General features: G+C 42.6%; 1 protein-coding gene across 2 annotated transcripts in view; it reads right to left on the bottom strand.

The window, feature by feature from the left end:
* NCKAP1L (NCK associated protein 1 like) overlaps positions 1 to 18,237 on the bottom strand; it is a 52,123-nt gene that overhangs the window by 19,977 nt on the left and 13,909 nt on the right. The window contains exons 8-22 of one of the 2 annotated variants that reach the window (XM_021923262.2): positions 17,438 to 17,486; positions 17,184 to 17,340; positions 12,755 to 12,811; positions 12,056 to 12,152; positions 11,404 to 11,513; positions 11,108 to 11,240; positions 10,614 to 10,695; positions 10,374 to 10,432; positions 10,015 to 10,160; positions 8,565 to 8,697; positions 8,142 to 8,261; positions 5,859 to 6,004; positions 5,441 to 5,572; positions 2,337 to 2,555; positions 696 to 826 (exon numbers count right to left, since the gene is read on the bottom strand). In XM_021923262.2, coding sequence (XP_021778954.1) covers positions 696 to 826; positions 2,337 to 2,555; positions 5,441 to 5,572; positions 5,859 to 6,004; positions 8,142 to 8,261; positions 8,565 to 8,697; positions 10,015 to 10,160; positions 10,374 to 10,432; positions 10,614 to 10,695; positions 11,108 to 11,240; positions 11,404 to 11,513; positions 12,056 to 12,152; positions 12,755 to 12,811; positions 17,184 to 17,340; positions 17,438 to 17,486 — 1,771 coding nt within the window. The remainder of the gene's footprint in view (positions 1 to 695; positions 827 to 2,336; positions 2,556 to 5,440; positions 5,573 to 5,858; positions 6,005 to 8,141; positions 8,262 to 8,564; positions 8,698 to 10,014; positions 10,161 to 10,373; positions 10,433 to 10,613; positions 10,696 to 11,107; positions 11,241 to 11,403; positions 11,514 to 12,055; positions 12,153 to 12,754; positions 12,812 to 17,183; positions 17,341 to 17,437; positions 17,487 to 18,237) is intronic. The other variant, XM_021923263.2, reaches the window with a different exon arrangement.

Here is an 18,237-nt window from a genome sequence, read left to right as displayed (position 1 = left end):
CTTAGAACTTAGCCCACAATAAATGCCATGTATCCTCTCATCATCGTTATTATTAAACATCAGCAATCCAAACACTGATTAAAACTCTAAAATGTATCCCTAAAGAATAAGATGCCAGCTGGGCGCAGTGGCTCATGCCTGTAATCCCAGAACTTTGGGAGGCTGAGGCGGGCAGATCATGAGGTCAGAAGATCAAGACCATCCTGGCTAACATGGTGAAAACCCATCTCTACTGAAAAAATATATATGTAAAAAATTAGCTGGGTGTGGTGGCAGATGCCCATAGTCCCAGCTATTCGGGAGGCTGAGACAGGAGAATCACTTGAACCTGGGAGGCGGAGGTTGCAGTGAGCCAAGATTATGCCACTGCACTCCACCCTGGGCGACAGAGCGAGACTCCATCTCAAAAAAGAAGAAGAAGAAGAAGAAGAAGAAGAAGAAGAAGAAGAAGAAGAAGCAGCCGCCATGACAACAAACCACTGTTTAATAATTCCAAACAGGAGAATGTCCTTCTTACACTTTATCCCTTACCCTTTACTATTAGGTTGGTGCAAAAGTAATTTTTGCAATTACTTTTCACTGCAAAAACCACAGTTACTTTTGCATCAACCTAAATACATGTCCTAGTCTTTTATTCTCTGTACAGTGAAGGAAGGGCTCAGCTCCTTGAAAAGAAGACCAAGCTCTGGGCTCACCAGAGATGTCAGAGAACTCCTCTGCACTGAAGTTCTGCTCCCCTTCTCTGGGCAGGCTGACGAAGGCTTGCATGGCTGGGGAGAAGATGATGGTCCCACTGCTTGCCTGTCTAAGCAGACTTTCCAGGTACCTACAGGGTTGGCCAAGAAAGCACAGATTAGGGTCCAATCCCCTCTCCCTACCACCACTCCCTACTACTACCACTGAGCTCAGAAAGAAAAACTCTGCAAAAGACTGGGGTAGGGAGAAGAAACTCAAAGATGATGGTACAGTGTTCTAATTAACACCCCAAGCTGTTGGATCGAAAACAACTGGCAGTACTGGAATTCCACTTCACCTCTAACCTAGAGGGTATTTTGCTATACTGTCAAACACAATAGCATGCACTCCCCTCCCTCAACCACTGCTCTTTCCAACAGCCGTATTCCCCTCACCCTTACCCTCTGTCAGGTAAGACAGGCTCAACCTGGCAAGAAAAAAAGTGACTACTTAATTACACTCCTTTGAAATATACTCTCAAACCTCCTGGGCAAAGAGGTACCCTGTGAGCACAGGTCATCAGTCTCCAAATAGTTCCTCCTGACCTCTAGGCAAACTTAAAGGAGCTGGGCTACAGCCAATGTGGGTACAGGAGGGCTTCACCAACCCACCTCTTCCAGGCACTTGCTGTGGGTCTGTATCTAACAGACATCACAAGCTAACCGCCAGTGGGCCAAACTCAGTCGAACTTTTTTTTTTTCCCCTTTGAATTTATGCTGAAAACAGTTGACAGGGGAAGAGGGGTTGAATCACCTTCTCTGGTATCTATGGAAAATTCTTTGTCAAAATTTTGAAACAGATTTTTACGTAAAAAATAGGGATTTAGCAGGGCAGCAATCAGGTGGAGCTAAGTGGTGGCCGTTTCCTTTAGAGGGGTTATTCCCTCTCCAACTCCTCAAAGTCACTGCCTGGCCCACGTGGCACATCCGTTTACCTTTCCTGCCTGGCCCCAGTTGGCATGCGCATTTGCAAACTTGTGTCCCCTTGTTCTAGGGGGTTCTTCTTTGCAGCCCGTCGCCTACTGAGCTGATTTTGGGTTAAGAGCGCCACCCAGTGGCTTGGGGAGGTAGGAATCCAGTTCTTTTCCTTAACATGTCAAAGGAAACATGCTGATTCCCACGTTCTCCAGTTGCCGGGAGGAGGCCCCCTTCTCTAGTGAGAACAGCAGTCACATCTGGGGACGAGGAGACGTTCCAGAGAGATGGTAGTAGGCAGATGATTTTCAGAAGGAGAAGTGAGGGCAAAAAGAGAAATAAGAGAACTTTGGAAAGAGGAAGAGAGATCACTTGAAACTGAAACAGTAAGAATCCAAAAAAGAAAGGTTAAGAACTGGATATTAGAGGAAAAAGGTCAAATAACTTCAGGGTAAGCCGAAGGATGTTCCAGTGAAGGTGAGAAGGAAACTTCGTGGTGGACAGAAGGGGATCTGGGCTTGTCTCAAGTTATCTCAAGCTATTGCTCCATTCCTCAAGGAGAAGCAACCCTCCATTTAGGGGTCTATGACCCTGGGAGCTAAAATGCTCAGGCCCTGAGGTCCTACTGTGTAAAGGAAAAAGTGTCAACACAAAGTAAGGCAGGGGGAAAGTCTAAGCAATATTGACCAGTTTGTGTAGAGAGTGGTGATTGTCTGCTCCCCGCAGGAATCCAGTGGTTGTGTCTGCTGCAGGAGGGCGTTGCGGATGACTCTGGAAGCATCTGCACCCAAAAACTGGGCCAGTGACTGTATGAAACCAATGTATGCTTTGACTCCTGCCAACAGCTCAGAAGGCCGTACGATCTCCTGGGTCGTGGCATTGTAGCCAGCCAGCCACACAATGGCTCTAGATGATTTAAAAAAAAAAAAAATTAGAATTACAATCATAATGATAAATACAGTAACAATTGTTGAGTGTATATTGTCTTTCAGGTGCTGTGCTAGGATTTTACTACACATATTATCTCATTTAAACCTCATAGCAACCTAATGAGCTAGGGACAGTTATTATCCTCATTTTTATAGATGAGGAAACTGAGACACAGAGATAATAAATCATTGCTGAAGACCACACAGCTGGCAGTGGCCGAGCTGGGACTTGATTCCCGTAACATTTGATCCGTAATTACTATGCTTTTCTTCCTCCTCTGGAGAAATAGTTCAGGTAGTAAAAGACCTGGGATCTCTAATTCCATCTAACTCTACCTGAGAGTTCACACCCTCTGCATTCTCAGTGCCAGTATTTATCTTTTCTCCTTGAAAAGAATTAGTTCTAATCACTGTCAGAAATAGAAAAACATGCTTAGAAATCCTTGGAAGTATATTATAATCCCGAGTAGCCATGGCATGCCAGGGCTGAATAGAGATCATGCGTGGCTGGCATGCAGCTATAGGCAACATTAGAGAGGGTAGAATAACCATCCACACTATATTATTGTAGGGGCACACCAGCAAGACCCCTCACCACTGGACCCCCAACTCCTTTCAAAATACCTTCCCCAGGTATCTGAGATTTCACAATTAGAGTCAGTCCTCTGACTAAGGACTTTTTCCTTGTTAAAATGTGAACCACAGAGGAAAGAGGTAGTTTTTTGTTTGTTTCGTGTTTTTTGGCAAAATGCTTATGGCAGGGGAGATGATGGGAAAGGGGGGGCTGGTCTGTTCCACAAATGAAAGGGAAAAGACTCTCAAGTACCACTTGAGGGAAAAATAATACAGAAGGGACAGACTAAGGGAAAGGCTAATCTAATTTAGAGTTAACACTGAGGCCAAACCTCTAGGCCAACCGTAGGGCATTGGGAACAATGATGTCAGTGAAGCAAGTATCAGAGATTATCAGGTAAAACTTGAATATCACACTCATGCTGCTCTAGGGCATGGAAACCACCACCAGCGTCTGAAGGCTTGCACATGGGCCATTATCAAACTGTCATCTTCCTGACACTGTGTATGCAACTGAGACACTTTCTTCCTTATAGTTAATGTGTATGTAATGAAAACAAACAAATTTAACTTCACCCAAGCAAAAACCTAACTGAAAAACAAATTTGCTTCTCTGACAATCAAAACATAGACTCATAACTGGTTTCCCTGCTTCTGCCTTGCCCCCACTAATGCAGCCAGAGTAAAATACTGAGTCAAGTCTAATTATTACAGCTTTGCACAAAACCTGCCAAGGCTCCCCATCTCCCATCTCACTCAGAATAAAAGCTGAAGTCCTTACAATGACATGTAAGCGCATATACAATCTGTGACTTTTCTGACCTCCCTCACTTCACATCCTACCAGTCTCTCCCAGGCTCATAGTACTGCAGACACACTGTCTTCCTCCATGTCCACTGAACCTAGAAGGCATGTTCAAACCTTAGAGCCTTCGCACTTGCTGTTTCCTCTACCTAGAATGCTCTTTCCCCAGTAGTCACATGCCTGGCTTTCTCAGTGTCCTCACAGGTTTACTCAAATGTTACTTTCTCAAGGAGGCCTTTCCTGGCCACTCCATCTAAAACTGCAACACCCACTTCTGCCACCACCACCACCACCACCACCACCACCAGCACACATACTTCCCATCTCCCTTTCCCGCTTTATTTTTATTTATTTATTTATTTATTTATTTTTTGAGAGGGAGTCTCGCTCTGTCGCCCAGGCTGGAGGGCAGTGGCCGGATCTCAGCTCACTGCAAGCTCCACCTCCCAGGTTTACGCCATTCTCCTGCCTCAGCCTCCCGAGTAGCTGGGACTACAGATGCCCGCCACCTCGCCTGGCTAGTTTTTTGTATTTTTTTTAGTAGAGACGGGGTTTCACCGTGTTAACCAGGATGGTCTTGATCTCCTGACCTCGTGATCCGCCCGTCTCGGCCTCACAAAGTGCTGGATTACAGGCTTGAGCCACCGCGCCCGGCCTCCCGCTTTATTTTTCTGCTTGGCCCTTATCACTACCTAATCTACTATGTATTCTGCTTTCTTATTTTGTTTATCTATCTTCCCCACTAGAAGTAAGCATGGAGGCAGAGGTTTTGATTTGTTTCATATATTGCTGTATAAACAGCTTTTAGAATACTGCTGACACACAGCAGGTGTTCAATAAATATTTGTTGAATGAATGAATAAGCTACACACTCCAAAACAAAACACAGAAGGGTTGAGGCTTATTCATAATAATTCTTCCTCCCATTCGCCTACTTGCGGACTGTAGTGCCCAATTCCAGTGTAAGGGGTGTGCCTCTTACTTTCCGGGGCAATGGAGCGAGGGTCAAAGTGGAGGCAAGGGATGTATTTTATTAAAGCCTAACATATGTCAGGAACTTTGCAAATCTCAATTACGGGTAATTCTCAATTATCCATAAGTAAGGTAAATACCACTATCCTTACTTTACAAGGAAGGAAACTGGTCAAATAAGTTGAATGATCTGCTCCAATGACTTAGCTAATGACCAGGTTGTCAACGCAGGTCTGCTCACTGCAAAGGCCTTGCTCATTCTACTAAACCAGTGGTTTCGATTCTGGGTGTTCATCAAAACCACCTATAGAGGTTTGGGATTCCTTTTGTTTGCTTTTAATAGAGATGCTTGGAACCTATGCTACTTGACTGCATCAGCAACTCCACCGTGTAGCATGACCACCAGGATGAATGTAACGGGACCCAACTTTGAGGACCCCCACACTACACATAGAGGTAGATGGTACAGTATGAGGACTACCGTCCAAACAGAGGGCGAGGAAAGAGTGATACCTGTTGAGTCTGGCTTCCAGGTGGCTGCTGAGGTACTCAGAAGGGAAGAGAGTATGTTCAAACACAGAGAAACTGTATACATGATTCATTGTCAGTGCCAGTTCTGTCAAGTTTAGGTGTAGCTTGTCCATGCTAGAAAGTAAAATGAGCCTGGATTACAGGTCTGGCACTGTCTGCTAATGTCTAGGAAGGACGTGTTGGGCTCATGACCCAGTTTCTAGGGATACTCAGCCTAGAAGAGTACACATTGATGTAGACCTCAAAGGCAAAGGAGGAAAATCACATTGAAGTGCTTCTCTGTGCCCCTCATTCCCCACCACGACTTGCGCTCTTTTTTTTTCTGTGTCACCTTCCCTCTTTCCTTTCCTGCCTTCTTTGATGCAGTACCCAGCTGGCCGTCTAGGGCCCAGGTCCTCACTTGGTAACAATGCTGCGGTTCTTTCGGTGACTCTCAGCTCCTGGCTTGTCCCTCTCAGGCTCCCCTTTCCTGGGAGTCTGCCTCTGCTTCACGGTTTTCTTGTTCTTGGCTTTGCTGATTGTAGTGGCACAGTGCTTAGGTAGGAGCTTCAGAAACAAACACAGGTACATGGAGAAAGGAGATTTGTTGCTAAAACGGCATCTGACAGTTATAAAAAAGTTGTCCATTGTTGTCTGTTATTTTATCTTTCTGCCTTCCTCTCTCTTTCCTTCCACGCATCTCTTTCTTTAATGGGGGCCTATTCAGAATGGGCTTACCCCTTTCAGTTTTCATAAATATTTCTGCGTGTACAGGCTCTAAGTCTCAAGATGGCAGTGTCTTTCGGGGATCAGAGCCTCACTCCCATACCCACATTCTGAGAGAGCCTTTCTTAATGGAAAAACTCAAATATAAAGAACAAGATCTCAAAGTCCCACTCAATTGTGCTTTGCAGGGTCTTCCAATATAGGAAAACAGTTATTTTTTACTAGATGGAACAATCATCTCACATGCTACCTCCTTCCCATTCTATCTCATGAGACAATTACCCACACCACCACAGCTCTCCAAAGATTTGGAGTTCACAATGTGGCCAGCATTGTCTTTCCACTTTTTAAAAAAATATCATATTTCTTGCTAATTAGCTTAAACATCAACCTGGCATCTCTTGTCTTCACTCAGACATCCCACTCAGACATCTCCTTCAAAGTGACTGGAATTCTCTCCATTTACTCTAGAGCTGCTGAGCATGAGCAGGTCATGTCTGGAAGCTCCTCAGCTGAAATCACTCTGAGAGCAGCATAAGAGCCACACGAGGAAACCAGTTTTGTTACTTTATAGTCACGCCTTCTTTTTTTAAATCCAAACTCTTGGCTGTTTCAAAAAAATCAAGTCCACCTTGATGGAAAACGATGTGTCAACCCTGAGATTATGCAAAAGATTATCTGTCTGTAGTAGATTCTGAAAGCAGTTCCAAAATATGTAATTCCAATAGTAATGGCAATGCCACTAATTATTTACTCAGAATGTTAACTTTAGAAAGCCTATACTCATTTAGTTGCAAAAGTTCTGGTATGTGTGAACATTACTCATGTCATGTTTTAGTCATCCCTGAGACAGCACTGAGCAAATCTTTTTACCAGTGTTCTTGCATGTAGCAGTTATTCATATTGACTGATGATCTCTTCTTGGCTTTCTCAGCCTTCTGGCTGAGATTAAGCATATTGAGTGATGCATATACCTGCAATTGTACTCATTTGCATATCTTCTTGCATTAATTATTTAAATTTCTTTCGAGCATGTATTTATACTCCCTTTTCTCTTAAACTGGGACATTTCTCAAGGGCAGGAATTGTGTACCTTCCTTCTGGGTCCCCACCCAAAAACCCAGCACAGGGCTTTGTGCTCAGTAAGTTCCAACTAATATAACAGGTAACATTTATTGAGTGCTGTATATCAAATATTAAATGTATTCTATTTAATCCTTATGACACTTCCATGAAGAAAGTATTTTTATCCCCATTGTATGTAATTTTCATATGAAAAATAAAAAGGTTAAGTAATAATGTAACTGTGCATCTGTATACACACACACACACATACACACTCCCCTATACCAAGCCTGACTCAAACCCAGGAAAGGTGGGTAGTCTGGAAAACCCAAAAGACTCCAGGGTAACAGCAAAACAAGTTTCTCATTTTCAAGTTTTCTGAAATTTAGGTTGAACTAATTATGACGAGGTGCTAAGAGTCAGTCAAGGGAGGAGAGGTGAAAAATAAGAAGAAAAAGGCAAGAAAGCAGCCTTGAGGATAAACACAGAAGAGGTGCCTCAAAATGTCCAGATAGCCACAGATTAGGATGCAGATAGAAAGATGAGACAAGACAGGTGACCTGGGGGCCACTGTCCTTAGTATGTGTACTCAGGGCAAAGAGAGGAGGGGAAGTAAATTAGAAAGTTAACTCATCTCTCAGAACTCTTCAAGTGAGAGCGCAGATTTCGTTGGAGTACAGCTGTTCAAATAAGAGTATTTTTAGACACCTCTATCCAGTCCTAAGGGAGGAAAGACTGAAGGGACTACACTAAGAAAAGAATTCTGCCATAAACTCAAGTACAGAAAGGCCCTAGCCATACCTGAGAGAAAGAGTTACTGAGCTTGGCATCTGAGAGGGAAACAAAGTTAGATAGAGGAGAAGGCGCTGAGGGCCGGCAGAGGGGAGAGTGCAACAGAGAAGGCTGAGCCTACCTGCTCGCTCAGGTTTCGCTGCTCAGCACAGATCTCCAGGACGCAATCGCTGGTCTGCTTGGCCAACTCTTCCAGGAAGGAGTTGCAGTGGTGAAGACCATGGTTCTTCAGGTGGGGGTACTATGGGAAAGAGGGACCAAAGAAGAGACTGTCGTCACCAGGATGGCCACTTCTTCCTCACAATACTGCTCTCATCCCTTGCCTGAATCTTACAGAAGATTCTTACCCATTCCTACAGAAGAAGAAACTGAGGCCCAGAGACAGGATACATTCTATATGAAGCTGAGATATTTCGGGACTTATATCATACATCTATGTTTATACCGTTTCTGGGACCAAAATCAATCCTTGGAACTGTGTTTTCGGTGATAAGGATGAGATGTGACTAGAAAGAGGATAGGGTCTGGAGTTCAGGATACCTACCTCCTCTGGGCACATCTCATGAGTGCAGTGGACAAAGTGAGCACAAATCAGGGGGAAAGCAATGGCATAACGCAACATGGTAGGTTCCTCCAAGGTCATGGCAAACATCTTCTCAAAGATACGGAGATGAAAGCTGCAGAGAAACGGGAAGACTTTAAATCAGGGTTTAGTCCTGTTATTAAAGTGGTGAGTAAAAAGTAAAGGAAAAGAAAAATAGAGTTTAAGAGCTAGTCCCTTTGAGGCGGAGAGAATGTTCATTCTTTCGAAAAACATTTACTGATATCTACCACTCCCTGCTTAATTTCCCTACCCTTAAGATAGAAGGGAACCCAAGAAACTTAATCCTTCCAGACTTTTATAAAGGACCTCAGGCAAGTTTAACGATAATCTTCTTCCCTTTCTTTGCACAAAATTTGCTATTCCTCCCTTAGAACCTTGGCATGATTTGGGCCATTCCCCCTAATTTGGAAGTCCTTCAGTAGTGTTAATTCACATTTCTCCCAAAATTTAACACTCAGGCTCCAGAAAATCTTCTCAAATTAATCCCATGAGACTGATCTTTCCTCAACCCATGTCCTCTCAACTTCATGTACTCTTTTACACTTTCTTACATTTGCAAGTATTATGTTGATGTCCTTTTCACATACAGGTATTATATCTTCCCCGACCTCATTGCTTACAGAAGGCAGAGGCAACACATGGTGTTTCCACTTGTTTGTTTGATCTTTCAAAGGGTGGAATTGTATACAACGGTGATCGCCTAAAAACGTCAAGTGCTATCTAAGGAAGACAAACTCATTCAGCTCATTCTCCAAAGGCCCTATTCTCTAGGCCTCTCAATTATTTTCACTCCTGTCCACTAAAATTCAAAGTTTTTCCTGTCACTTTTAAATCACAATGTTCCTAGAGTAAAAAAAACAAAACTGAAGAAGTTTCCAGAGAGAGGAGACTGAAACTAGACATGTGGGCTAACTACCCCAGAGAAGGGAAGACTATGTAAAATCCGAATGGCTTTCCACAAAAGAACAAAAGGGAATACAGAACAAAAGGGAATCAACTTCAAATTCCTAAAAAGCTGACACAAGTGAGCTGTGGAGTTTGAGCATCTTAAGGAGATCTCAAAAAAAGTGACACTTTCCAATTGTCTAGGGGAATTACAGTCCTCCACAGAGGCCAGGCAAGAGAGCAAATGAATTGATAAAGAGCTCTAGTTCAAGCTTGGTGGGTCTTGCCTGTAATCACAGCTACTCAGGAGGTTAAGGGAGGAGGATTGCTTGAGGCCAGGAGTTCAAGACCAGCCTGGGCAACATAGTGAGACCTGTCTCAAAAAAAATAAAATAAAATAAAATAACCTTAAAAAAATTTCCTTGAAGTAAGTGGCATAATGGAGAAAAAAATGAAAAAAGGAAACAATAAAACTTTTTAAAGAGAGCTCTGAACCAAGACATACCAGAAAGTAGACAGATCAGAAGTTTCCACCAGTAGTTTTTCTACTGAGTCCAGCATTCGGGAGTGGAAGACAATGAGGTTCATCACCTTGGCTAAGTCAGGGTTCTCATGCAGGTGCAGAGGGGCCTTAGCCACACTAGTGTATGCCTGCAGTTGGAGTTGGGAAAGGGTGGAGAAAAATAAGATGAATGAAAAGGGCCCCAGCCTTGGAATTACAGTTTGGCCTGAGTATGTCTTGTCCAATCAGCAGTTTTCAAAGTTGACTCACTCCATAAAGCAAATTTAGGAGACAAAAAGAGAAGAGATTGTGGGGGAGGAAGAATCTGAGGATGGGAATCTTTCACAGGAACAGATCATTACCTGTAGGCGGAACCAGTCCAGCCTCAATCCTGAGAATTCAAATTTCTCTCCATTATCAACTGCAAGAAAAACAGAAGTATAAAAGGAAACAGTAAACAGCACACCAATATCCAACTGCACAGAATGGTAGATCCTCTTCAAAGATATCTTGTCCTACTTCCTGGCTCAAAGATCAATATTTCCAGATAAAAGATGTTCATCCTCACATATGTCCTGCCTCCCCCACCTCCCTCCAGTTACCTTGTTTGAGATTCAGAGACGAGAGGGTACTGACGAATGAGGACATGATGACGGACTCCTCCTCTGGACACACAGACAAGTTCTAAAAGAGGAGCTGCAGTTATTGTCAAGTGGGCATAGGTTCCCTAGGACAGAAACTAGGACCATGAGGCTCAATCAGTGTATGAAGGTAGAAAGAATTGCTAAGTGCCAAAAACAGAGAGAAAAAGCCAAGCAAGAGATGGAGGAAACTTCCTGGGTTCCCTGACACTCTAACACCCAGTTTCTTTTTATTTTTCTCTCCTATTTCTATGTAGTTTCACTTAGTGGGAAAAAAAAAAAAAGACTGCTGAGATTATTAGTCCTTTCTTTTTCTTTTAACAAATATAAAGGGGCAGATTGGACTTTTTGACACCCAACTTACAGAGCATGAGATTCAGCCAGAGTGGTTTCAATAGGAAAATCACTAGGGATCATCCTGAAATTTCCAAAGTATAATCAATTAAACATAATACCTGAATGATGTCACTGAGCACAAGAGCATCAAATCTTGCCAAGTACTGAAGGTGGTATTGCTGTATCACTTTGATGTGTCTTCGGACCAGAGACCTAATCTCCTCCAACAAGAAAAGTAGCTCTGCAATGCTCCTATGAAGTTGAGGATAAGAACAGAGATGAATAAGACTAGAAATATGAACAGAGACAAACACAGGGATAACAGGGCAGAAATTGAGATCTCCTGAGGTTATCTGATGCCTCCCTGTCCCCAGTCCATCTAAGGACAAGGTTCTTAGCCATGTCAAGTACTAACGAGTCAGCATAGTCCTCAGGTGTCTTTGTCTTGGTGACATTCTCTGTGTGGCGAACCAGCCAGGTGACCTCATCACGAATGAAGGACAGGGCCATGAAAGCAAAAAGAGCCTATGGAGATGGTAGAGACTATTAGAATTTTCAACTTTAAAAATGGATTTCAAAGCACAGAGAAAACTACCATGATAATATACGTGTGGATGTAATTGTGTAGCCACAACAGTGTCCAATAATAAACATTCAGACTCATCAAAAAACCTGAACTATATAACACACAATCAGACAGGAACACATGTTGACACTAGCTCACAATTAGTACTCTTCTCTCCCTATCAAATTAAGCTTCAGAAATATTTACTGGGCATTTATGTGGTTTGAAACAAAAAAACAAGCTCTGTCTCCAATTAGTTCACACTCAAATAGAGGATAAGACAAGTATAAAAGTAGCTATACTATATGACATACTATGTATAGTGCCAAAAAAAGAGATACACAAAGTTTTGGGGTGCTCCAAGGGGGTTCAAGGGAATCAGCATATATACATACAAATGAATCACAAAAGACTCAGAAAGGCAAAATCTCATGAATGCCATGTAGCTACACAGTCTCTTATCACTGGCCATCATCCCCCTCCCAACATTTCTTCCTCTTGCCTTGGGACCCAGTAGTCCCGGTTCATCAGCCAACACAGTCTCCAGCTCCTTCACTGCTATCCGCAGAAATTGCCGCCGTTGACAATGAAACTGGCCACTAAGGAAGAAAAGGGGAACATGACTATCACCGCTCCCACCCTTAAAAACCCTCCACAGGCAGCACAGAAGAAAGCTATATTTAGGAAGGGATATCAGGCAGAAGGAAGGTTCAATGCTCAAGTTAGACTTGGTTTAAAAAGAAAAAAGGGCCAGGAGCAGTGGCTCTTGCCTGTAATTCCAGCACTTTGGGAGGCCGAGGTGGGCAGATCACCTGAGGTCAGGTGTTCAAGACCAGCCTGGCCAACATGGCGAAACCCTGTCTCTACTAAAAATACAAAAATTAGCCAGGCGTGGTGGTGGGTGCCTATAATCCCAACTACTCGGAAGGCTGAGGCAGGAGAATCGCTTGAACCTAGGAAGTGGAGGTTGCAGTGAGCTGAGATCATGCCATTGTACTCCAGCGTGGGCAACAGAGCGAGACTCCATTTCAAAAAAAAAAAATAAAGAAAGAAAGAAAAGAAAAAATAATGTATGGGGCAGCAAGTTCTTGGGTTGAGGCAATAAAGCTGTACAGAAACTAAGGATGGCTTAGGTGAGAACAAAAGTGAGAAGAGAATTCTATTCTATCCCCTCTCAGAGAGTGCATTCACCACCCTTTACCTGTTTGCAATTACATGCTCCTTGCTCTCCTTTACGTCTGCCACTCGCTTGCCATACCTGAGGATTGACACAAGCACAGTGGGGTTGACGATACTGCCCATTAGGGCCCTTGCCTCACCTTCCCAGCCCTCAGAGAGTCCAGCCTACACCCTGGTGGGAGCATGTGCAGCCCTCACAGGCGGGATCTTTCCAAACCCTACTTCTCACCCTAGCCTATTAATAAAAGACTCACAGCTTAGAGATAATTCAACTCTATCTCATAATTTTACAGATACAGAAAATAATACCTAGGGAAGGGAAATGACTTGTCAAGGTCACATAGGGCTTTAATGGCAAAGCTGGGGCTAGACTTTTCTTCCTGTGCTCCTGCCTTGACTCCTTCAAATCAAGGCACTCTTCCAGGTTTAAGGGAAATAAAGGGAACAGTGTATAAATATAACACAGGCCCTGCTCTCAAGTAAAAGTAGTTACTCAATCTCTACCTTGGGTCCCATTCCCACCAACTTCCTTTTAGAATTTCACTTTATCAGTTATCTTTTTGATACTTTAAACTCTCCTTCTCCACTGGCTTATTCTCTTCTCCCAACAAATAAGTTCAAAGCCTCCCTTATTCTAAGAAGACCCTTGCTTGACCCTGACAATCCACTGAACTCTGCTTATTTTTCCACACCACCAAACTTCTCCAAAGAGACACCTGTACTCTCTTTACTTCCTCACCTCTCACTGACCCTTGAATCCCACAAAGCCTTCAGCACTAAGCAACTGCTCTCTGTAAGGTCAATGTGAACTTTTGAATCACCAAATTAGAAGGCCTTTTCATTGTTTTTAATTTTCTGCAATATTTGATTCTCCTAACCACATCTCTTTTTTTCTACTAGTGACCCATGCTCACAATACCAGCATGACCTTAGACTCTTTCCTCTCTATGTTCCTTATATTCGTTTTCTCTGGTCCTGTATCATTATTGCCACCACATTAATGGGACTTCATCACCTCTCATTTCCTTTCTCCAAACCACTACTTTATTGAACTAGCATAAAATCAAAGAAGTTTGGAGTTGGAAAGTATCTTAATTAAATCAACATTCAACTTCACAGCAATCCTGTTGGATAATTATTTCAATCTCTGCATAGCACAGTGGAAAGAGAAAAGATTCAGAGTCCAAAAACCTGGAATTGTGTCCCAATTTCACCTTTTATTGAGTGACACTGAGACTGAGCCTCCATTTTCTCATTTATAAAAAAAAGATATTAATACTTATTCTTGAATTTTCATGAAGATAAATTAGATCATTTATGTCAAATAACTCCCTAAACTATAAATCATACAAGTTAGTTGCTGCCCTTAGTGATGGAGAACTGAACACCCTTCAAACATCCCTTCCATTCCTTGGAAGCAGTAATCATTAGAAAGTTTCTTCATGCAGATGCCCAAATCTACCTCCTGTAACTTCTAATTATTAACCTCAGATTTACTCTTTCTTAACTCTGGCAATGGTTTTTAATGATAATACTTAGTTGTTGAGAGTGAGAAATCAGTATTCTCATAGGCTCTTGATAATAACTGGTTAGAGGGCAATTTGGTAAGAGCTATTAAAATTTGAAATGAGCCAGGCTCAGTGGCTCACGCCTGTAATCCCAGCACTTTGGGAGGCTGAGGCGGGTGGATCACGAGGTCGGGAGATCGAGACTATCCTGGCTAACACGGTGAAACCCCACCTCTACCAAAAAATACAAAAAAACTAGCCGGGCGAGGTGGCGGGCGCCTGTAGTCCCGGCTACTCGGGAGGCTGAGGCAGGGGAATGGCGTGAACCCGGGAGGCGGAGCTTGCAGTGAGCCGAGATCGCACCACTGCACTCCAGCCTGGGCGACAGAGCTAGACTCCGTCTCAAAAAAAAAAAAAAAAAAAAAAATTTGAAATGTACATACCCTTTACTTCAGCAATTCCACTTCTAAGAATTTACCCTATAGAAATATTCACAGATTCAAGTCCAGGCATGGTGGCTCGCGCCTGTAATCCCAGCACTTTGGGAGGCCGAGGTGGGTGATCACCTGAGATCAGGAGTTCGAGACCAGCCTGGCCAACATGGTAAAACCCCGTCTCTACTAAAAATACAAAACATTAGCCAGTGGTGGCACATGCTTGTAATCCCTGCTACTCGGGAGGCTGAAACAGGAGAAATGCTTGAACCCGGGAGGTGGAGGTTACAGTGAACCGAGATGGCACCATTGCATTCCAGCCTGGGCAACAAGGGCAAAACTCAAGTTTCAAAAAAAAAAAGAGAACAGAAAAGAAAAAATATTCACAGATTCACAAAGATATATGTCTAAGAATGTTCATTATAGCATTGTTTATAATGATTTTTTAAAATGGAAACAGTTTAAATATCCATCAATAGAGGATTGGGTAAATAAATTATGTTAAAACCACATAACATAATATTATTCAACTGTTAAAAAATAATAAGTCTCTATAGACTGATATTCAAATATATCCAAAACATAGTAAGTTTTTTTAAGCAAACCATAGAACATAATGTAGAGTGTGGATCCACTGCTTTTTAAAAATTACTTTCATAAGGTTGAAAATACATGCCACCTTTATGTGTTTATACACACACACACACACACACACACACATAGGGAGGATGCACATCAAACTATTCTGGAAGGTGATAGTGTAGCCAACTTCCACTTTGCACTTTTTACATTTCTGGATGTTTTATTTGCAACCAGAAAAAAATATTGGTATTTTGACCCTTTCCTTAATCCCACTCCTTCTCGTTTTACCTCTCTCTATTCTTCCCTTTACAGTCAAACTTTGAAAGAGTTGTTTATTAAATTCCATATCTCTCACTTGCTCCTAAACTCACTACAGCCCAGCTTTCAACTTCACCACTCAAGTTGTTCACAAGATGGGCACTAAAACCATCTTTATAGCCAAATCCAATGAACATTTTCTTTGTTGGCTTCTCTTTTCCCTCTTCTTTTCAATATCTCCCACTGATTCCTCTGGCCCTTAAATATCACCGTACACAGAGGTTTATCCCATTCTGTTCTCGTTCCACATGTGCTCCTGAGTAATCTCAACTACTCTCCTGCTTTGATTACCAACTCACCAATCTTTATCTGAATCCAGACCTCACTCCCAAGTTCCAGAATCATAAAGTAGAAGGCCTAACACATCTATCTTCAGTGTCCCACAGACACTTCAAAGTCAACCTGTTTAAAACTAACCACACAATCTTTCCCCCACAAACTTGCTTTTATCACATGCTCTCTTATCTTAAGGAATGCCAGATATCCATGCCAGAAACCTTGACATCATCCTCAATTCCTCCTAATTTACTTAATTAATCTCTGCCTCTAGTTTTGCCCATGTAATTTCTTTTCTTCCATGCAGCCAGAATGATCTTTTCTAAAATGCAGATATGATCATGTCACTCCCCTGTCTGAAATCACTCAATAGCTCCCCATCCTCTTTGGGATGGATTCGAACACCATAGCAAAGCATATAACATCCTAATTTACCTCTCCAAATTCATCTCTCAACATTTTCATTTTTATAACCCAGCTGCCCATGCACTGAACTACATGAACTTCTCAAAACTTGCCATGCTCTTTGTTGCCTCAAAAATCTTGATAGTTTCTCTGCCTACAATATCTTTCTTTGCCTCAAGCAGCTCCCCTACCTTTCTACCCAATACGCAGGCGCACACACACAATTACTCACACATACACACACACACACACACACACACACACACACACTCTCTCTCTTCAACTGTTTAGCCCTTCAGATCTACCCGTCTCCAGGTTTTTCCAGATCCTGAAAGGCCAGTTTAAGTGTCCTTCTAAATGCTTCCACAGTACTTTGGTTTACACATTATAATCTCTTACTCTATCAAACAATTTGTTTATTTTCTACCAATTTATAGATTCCTCAAGAGCAGAAACTGCCTTTTTTTTTTCTTTAACAAGCTCATAGCACTTACAATGTACCAGGAACTTTTCTACCTGCTTTACAAATAATAACCCTTTTATTCTTCATAACAACCCTATGAGGTAGGCCATAGGGAGGTACTACTGTTATCCACATTTTATAGATGAGGAAATTGAGGTAATGGCATGGGAAATTTGAGCAACTTGCCCAAGGCCACACAACTAGTGATAGAGCCTGAATTCAAACCCAAGCAATCTGGTTTCAGAGTCTATGCTCTTAACCTCCATGTTATCTTATTCATTATTGTATCTCTAAAACCCAGTGAAGCACTTAGCTAATAGTAGGTGTTTAATCTATGTTTCTTCAATAGTTAGAATTAATTGTTACCACCAGTATCTGGGAACACTTGTGGAGACTGAAAAAGGATGTTGGGGGGGGTGCTAAAAACTATTCAAGGAAGATCAGTTTGGCTCTCGTGTTTCTCACCCTTTCAAACTGCTAAACAGGTCCTCGGTGACTTTGTGCACCTGCAGCACATCCTCACGGATGAGGGTGATGTACAAGGAGCCCTGCAGACACAGCTTCCACAGCTTCTGGCACTGGCTGTTGGAGTTGAGGCACCCATGACAAAGAAGAAACCCAACTGTAGGTGGGAAAACAGTGCAGAGGAAGACTTTTAGAACCTGTTCTTCATGTAATTTGCTGCTTCATCCACTTCCACCTAATCCCACTAAACTTACTGATGATCCAGCGCTCCATGACTTCCACAGACAGATACTCACAGGCCATCTGTGAGAAGAGAAGCAAACATGATCAGTTATTTAACCTGGCCTTCCTCTAAAAGAGAAAGGACAAGCTAGAATCTGAGTATCAAAACTAACTTTTGGCCAGGGGTGGTGGCTAACGCCTTTAATCTCAACACTTTGGGAGGCAGGGGCAGGAGGATAGCTTGAGGCCAGGAGTTCAAGACCAGCCTAGGCAACACAGTGTGACCTTGTCTCTACAAAAAATTGAAAAATTAGCCAGACATGGTGGTGTGCACCTGTAGTCCTAGGTATGCAGGAGGCAGAGATAGGAGGATATCTTGAACCCAGGAGGTCAAGGCTGCAGTGAGCTGTGATTCTACCACTGCACTCCAGCCTAGGAAACAGAGCAAAACCCTGTCTCTAAAATTTTTTTTAACTAACTTTTATTGTACTAGACTAGTTTAGGGCACATTGATAAACCAACAGCAGGGAAGCCTGCCAATAATGGAGGTGATGAGGCACTGGAAGTGGAATGAGGGAAAAACAATACAGTTGAGAAAAGAAAGAGGAACTTGGGCTGGAAGTCAGAACAAGCAAAAGGTTTAACATAACTTATCTTCAACAGTTCAGATATTTTTAATAACAATAAAATGAGGAGAGCAAGACTCAAAAACGTTCTCATGATTTCTCCCTGTGATGGTCAATCCTTTGGATTCTTTTACCGCTTAAAGTGTAAATCACTCGTTTGGCACTTATCACTAATTATGTACCATCAGTTGTATTTTTATGACTAC

Source organism: Papio anubis, chromosome 9 (genome assembly GCF_008728515.1).
Source record: "Papio anubis isolate 15944 chromosome 9, Panubis1.0, whole genome shotgun sequence".
NCBI lineage: Eukaryota > Metazoa > Chordata > Mammalia > Primates > Cercopithecidae > Papio > Papio anubis.
The sequence above is the reverse complement of the archived record's forward strand: the minus strand, read 5'-3'. Positions and strand labels throughout refer to the sequence as shown.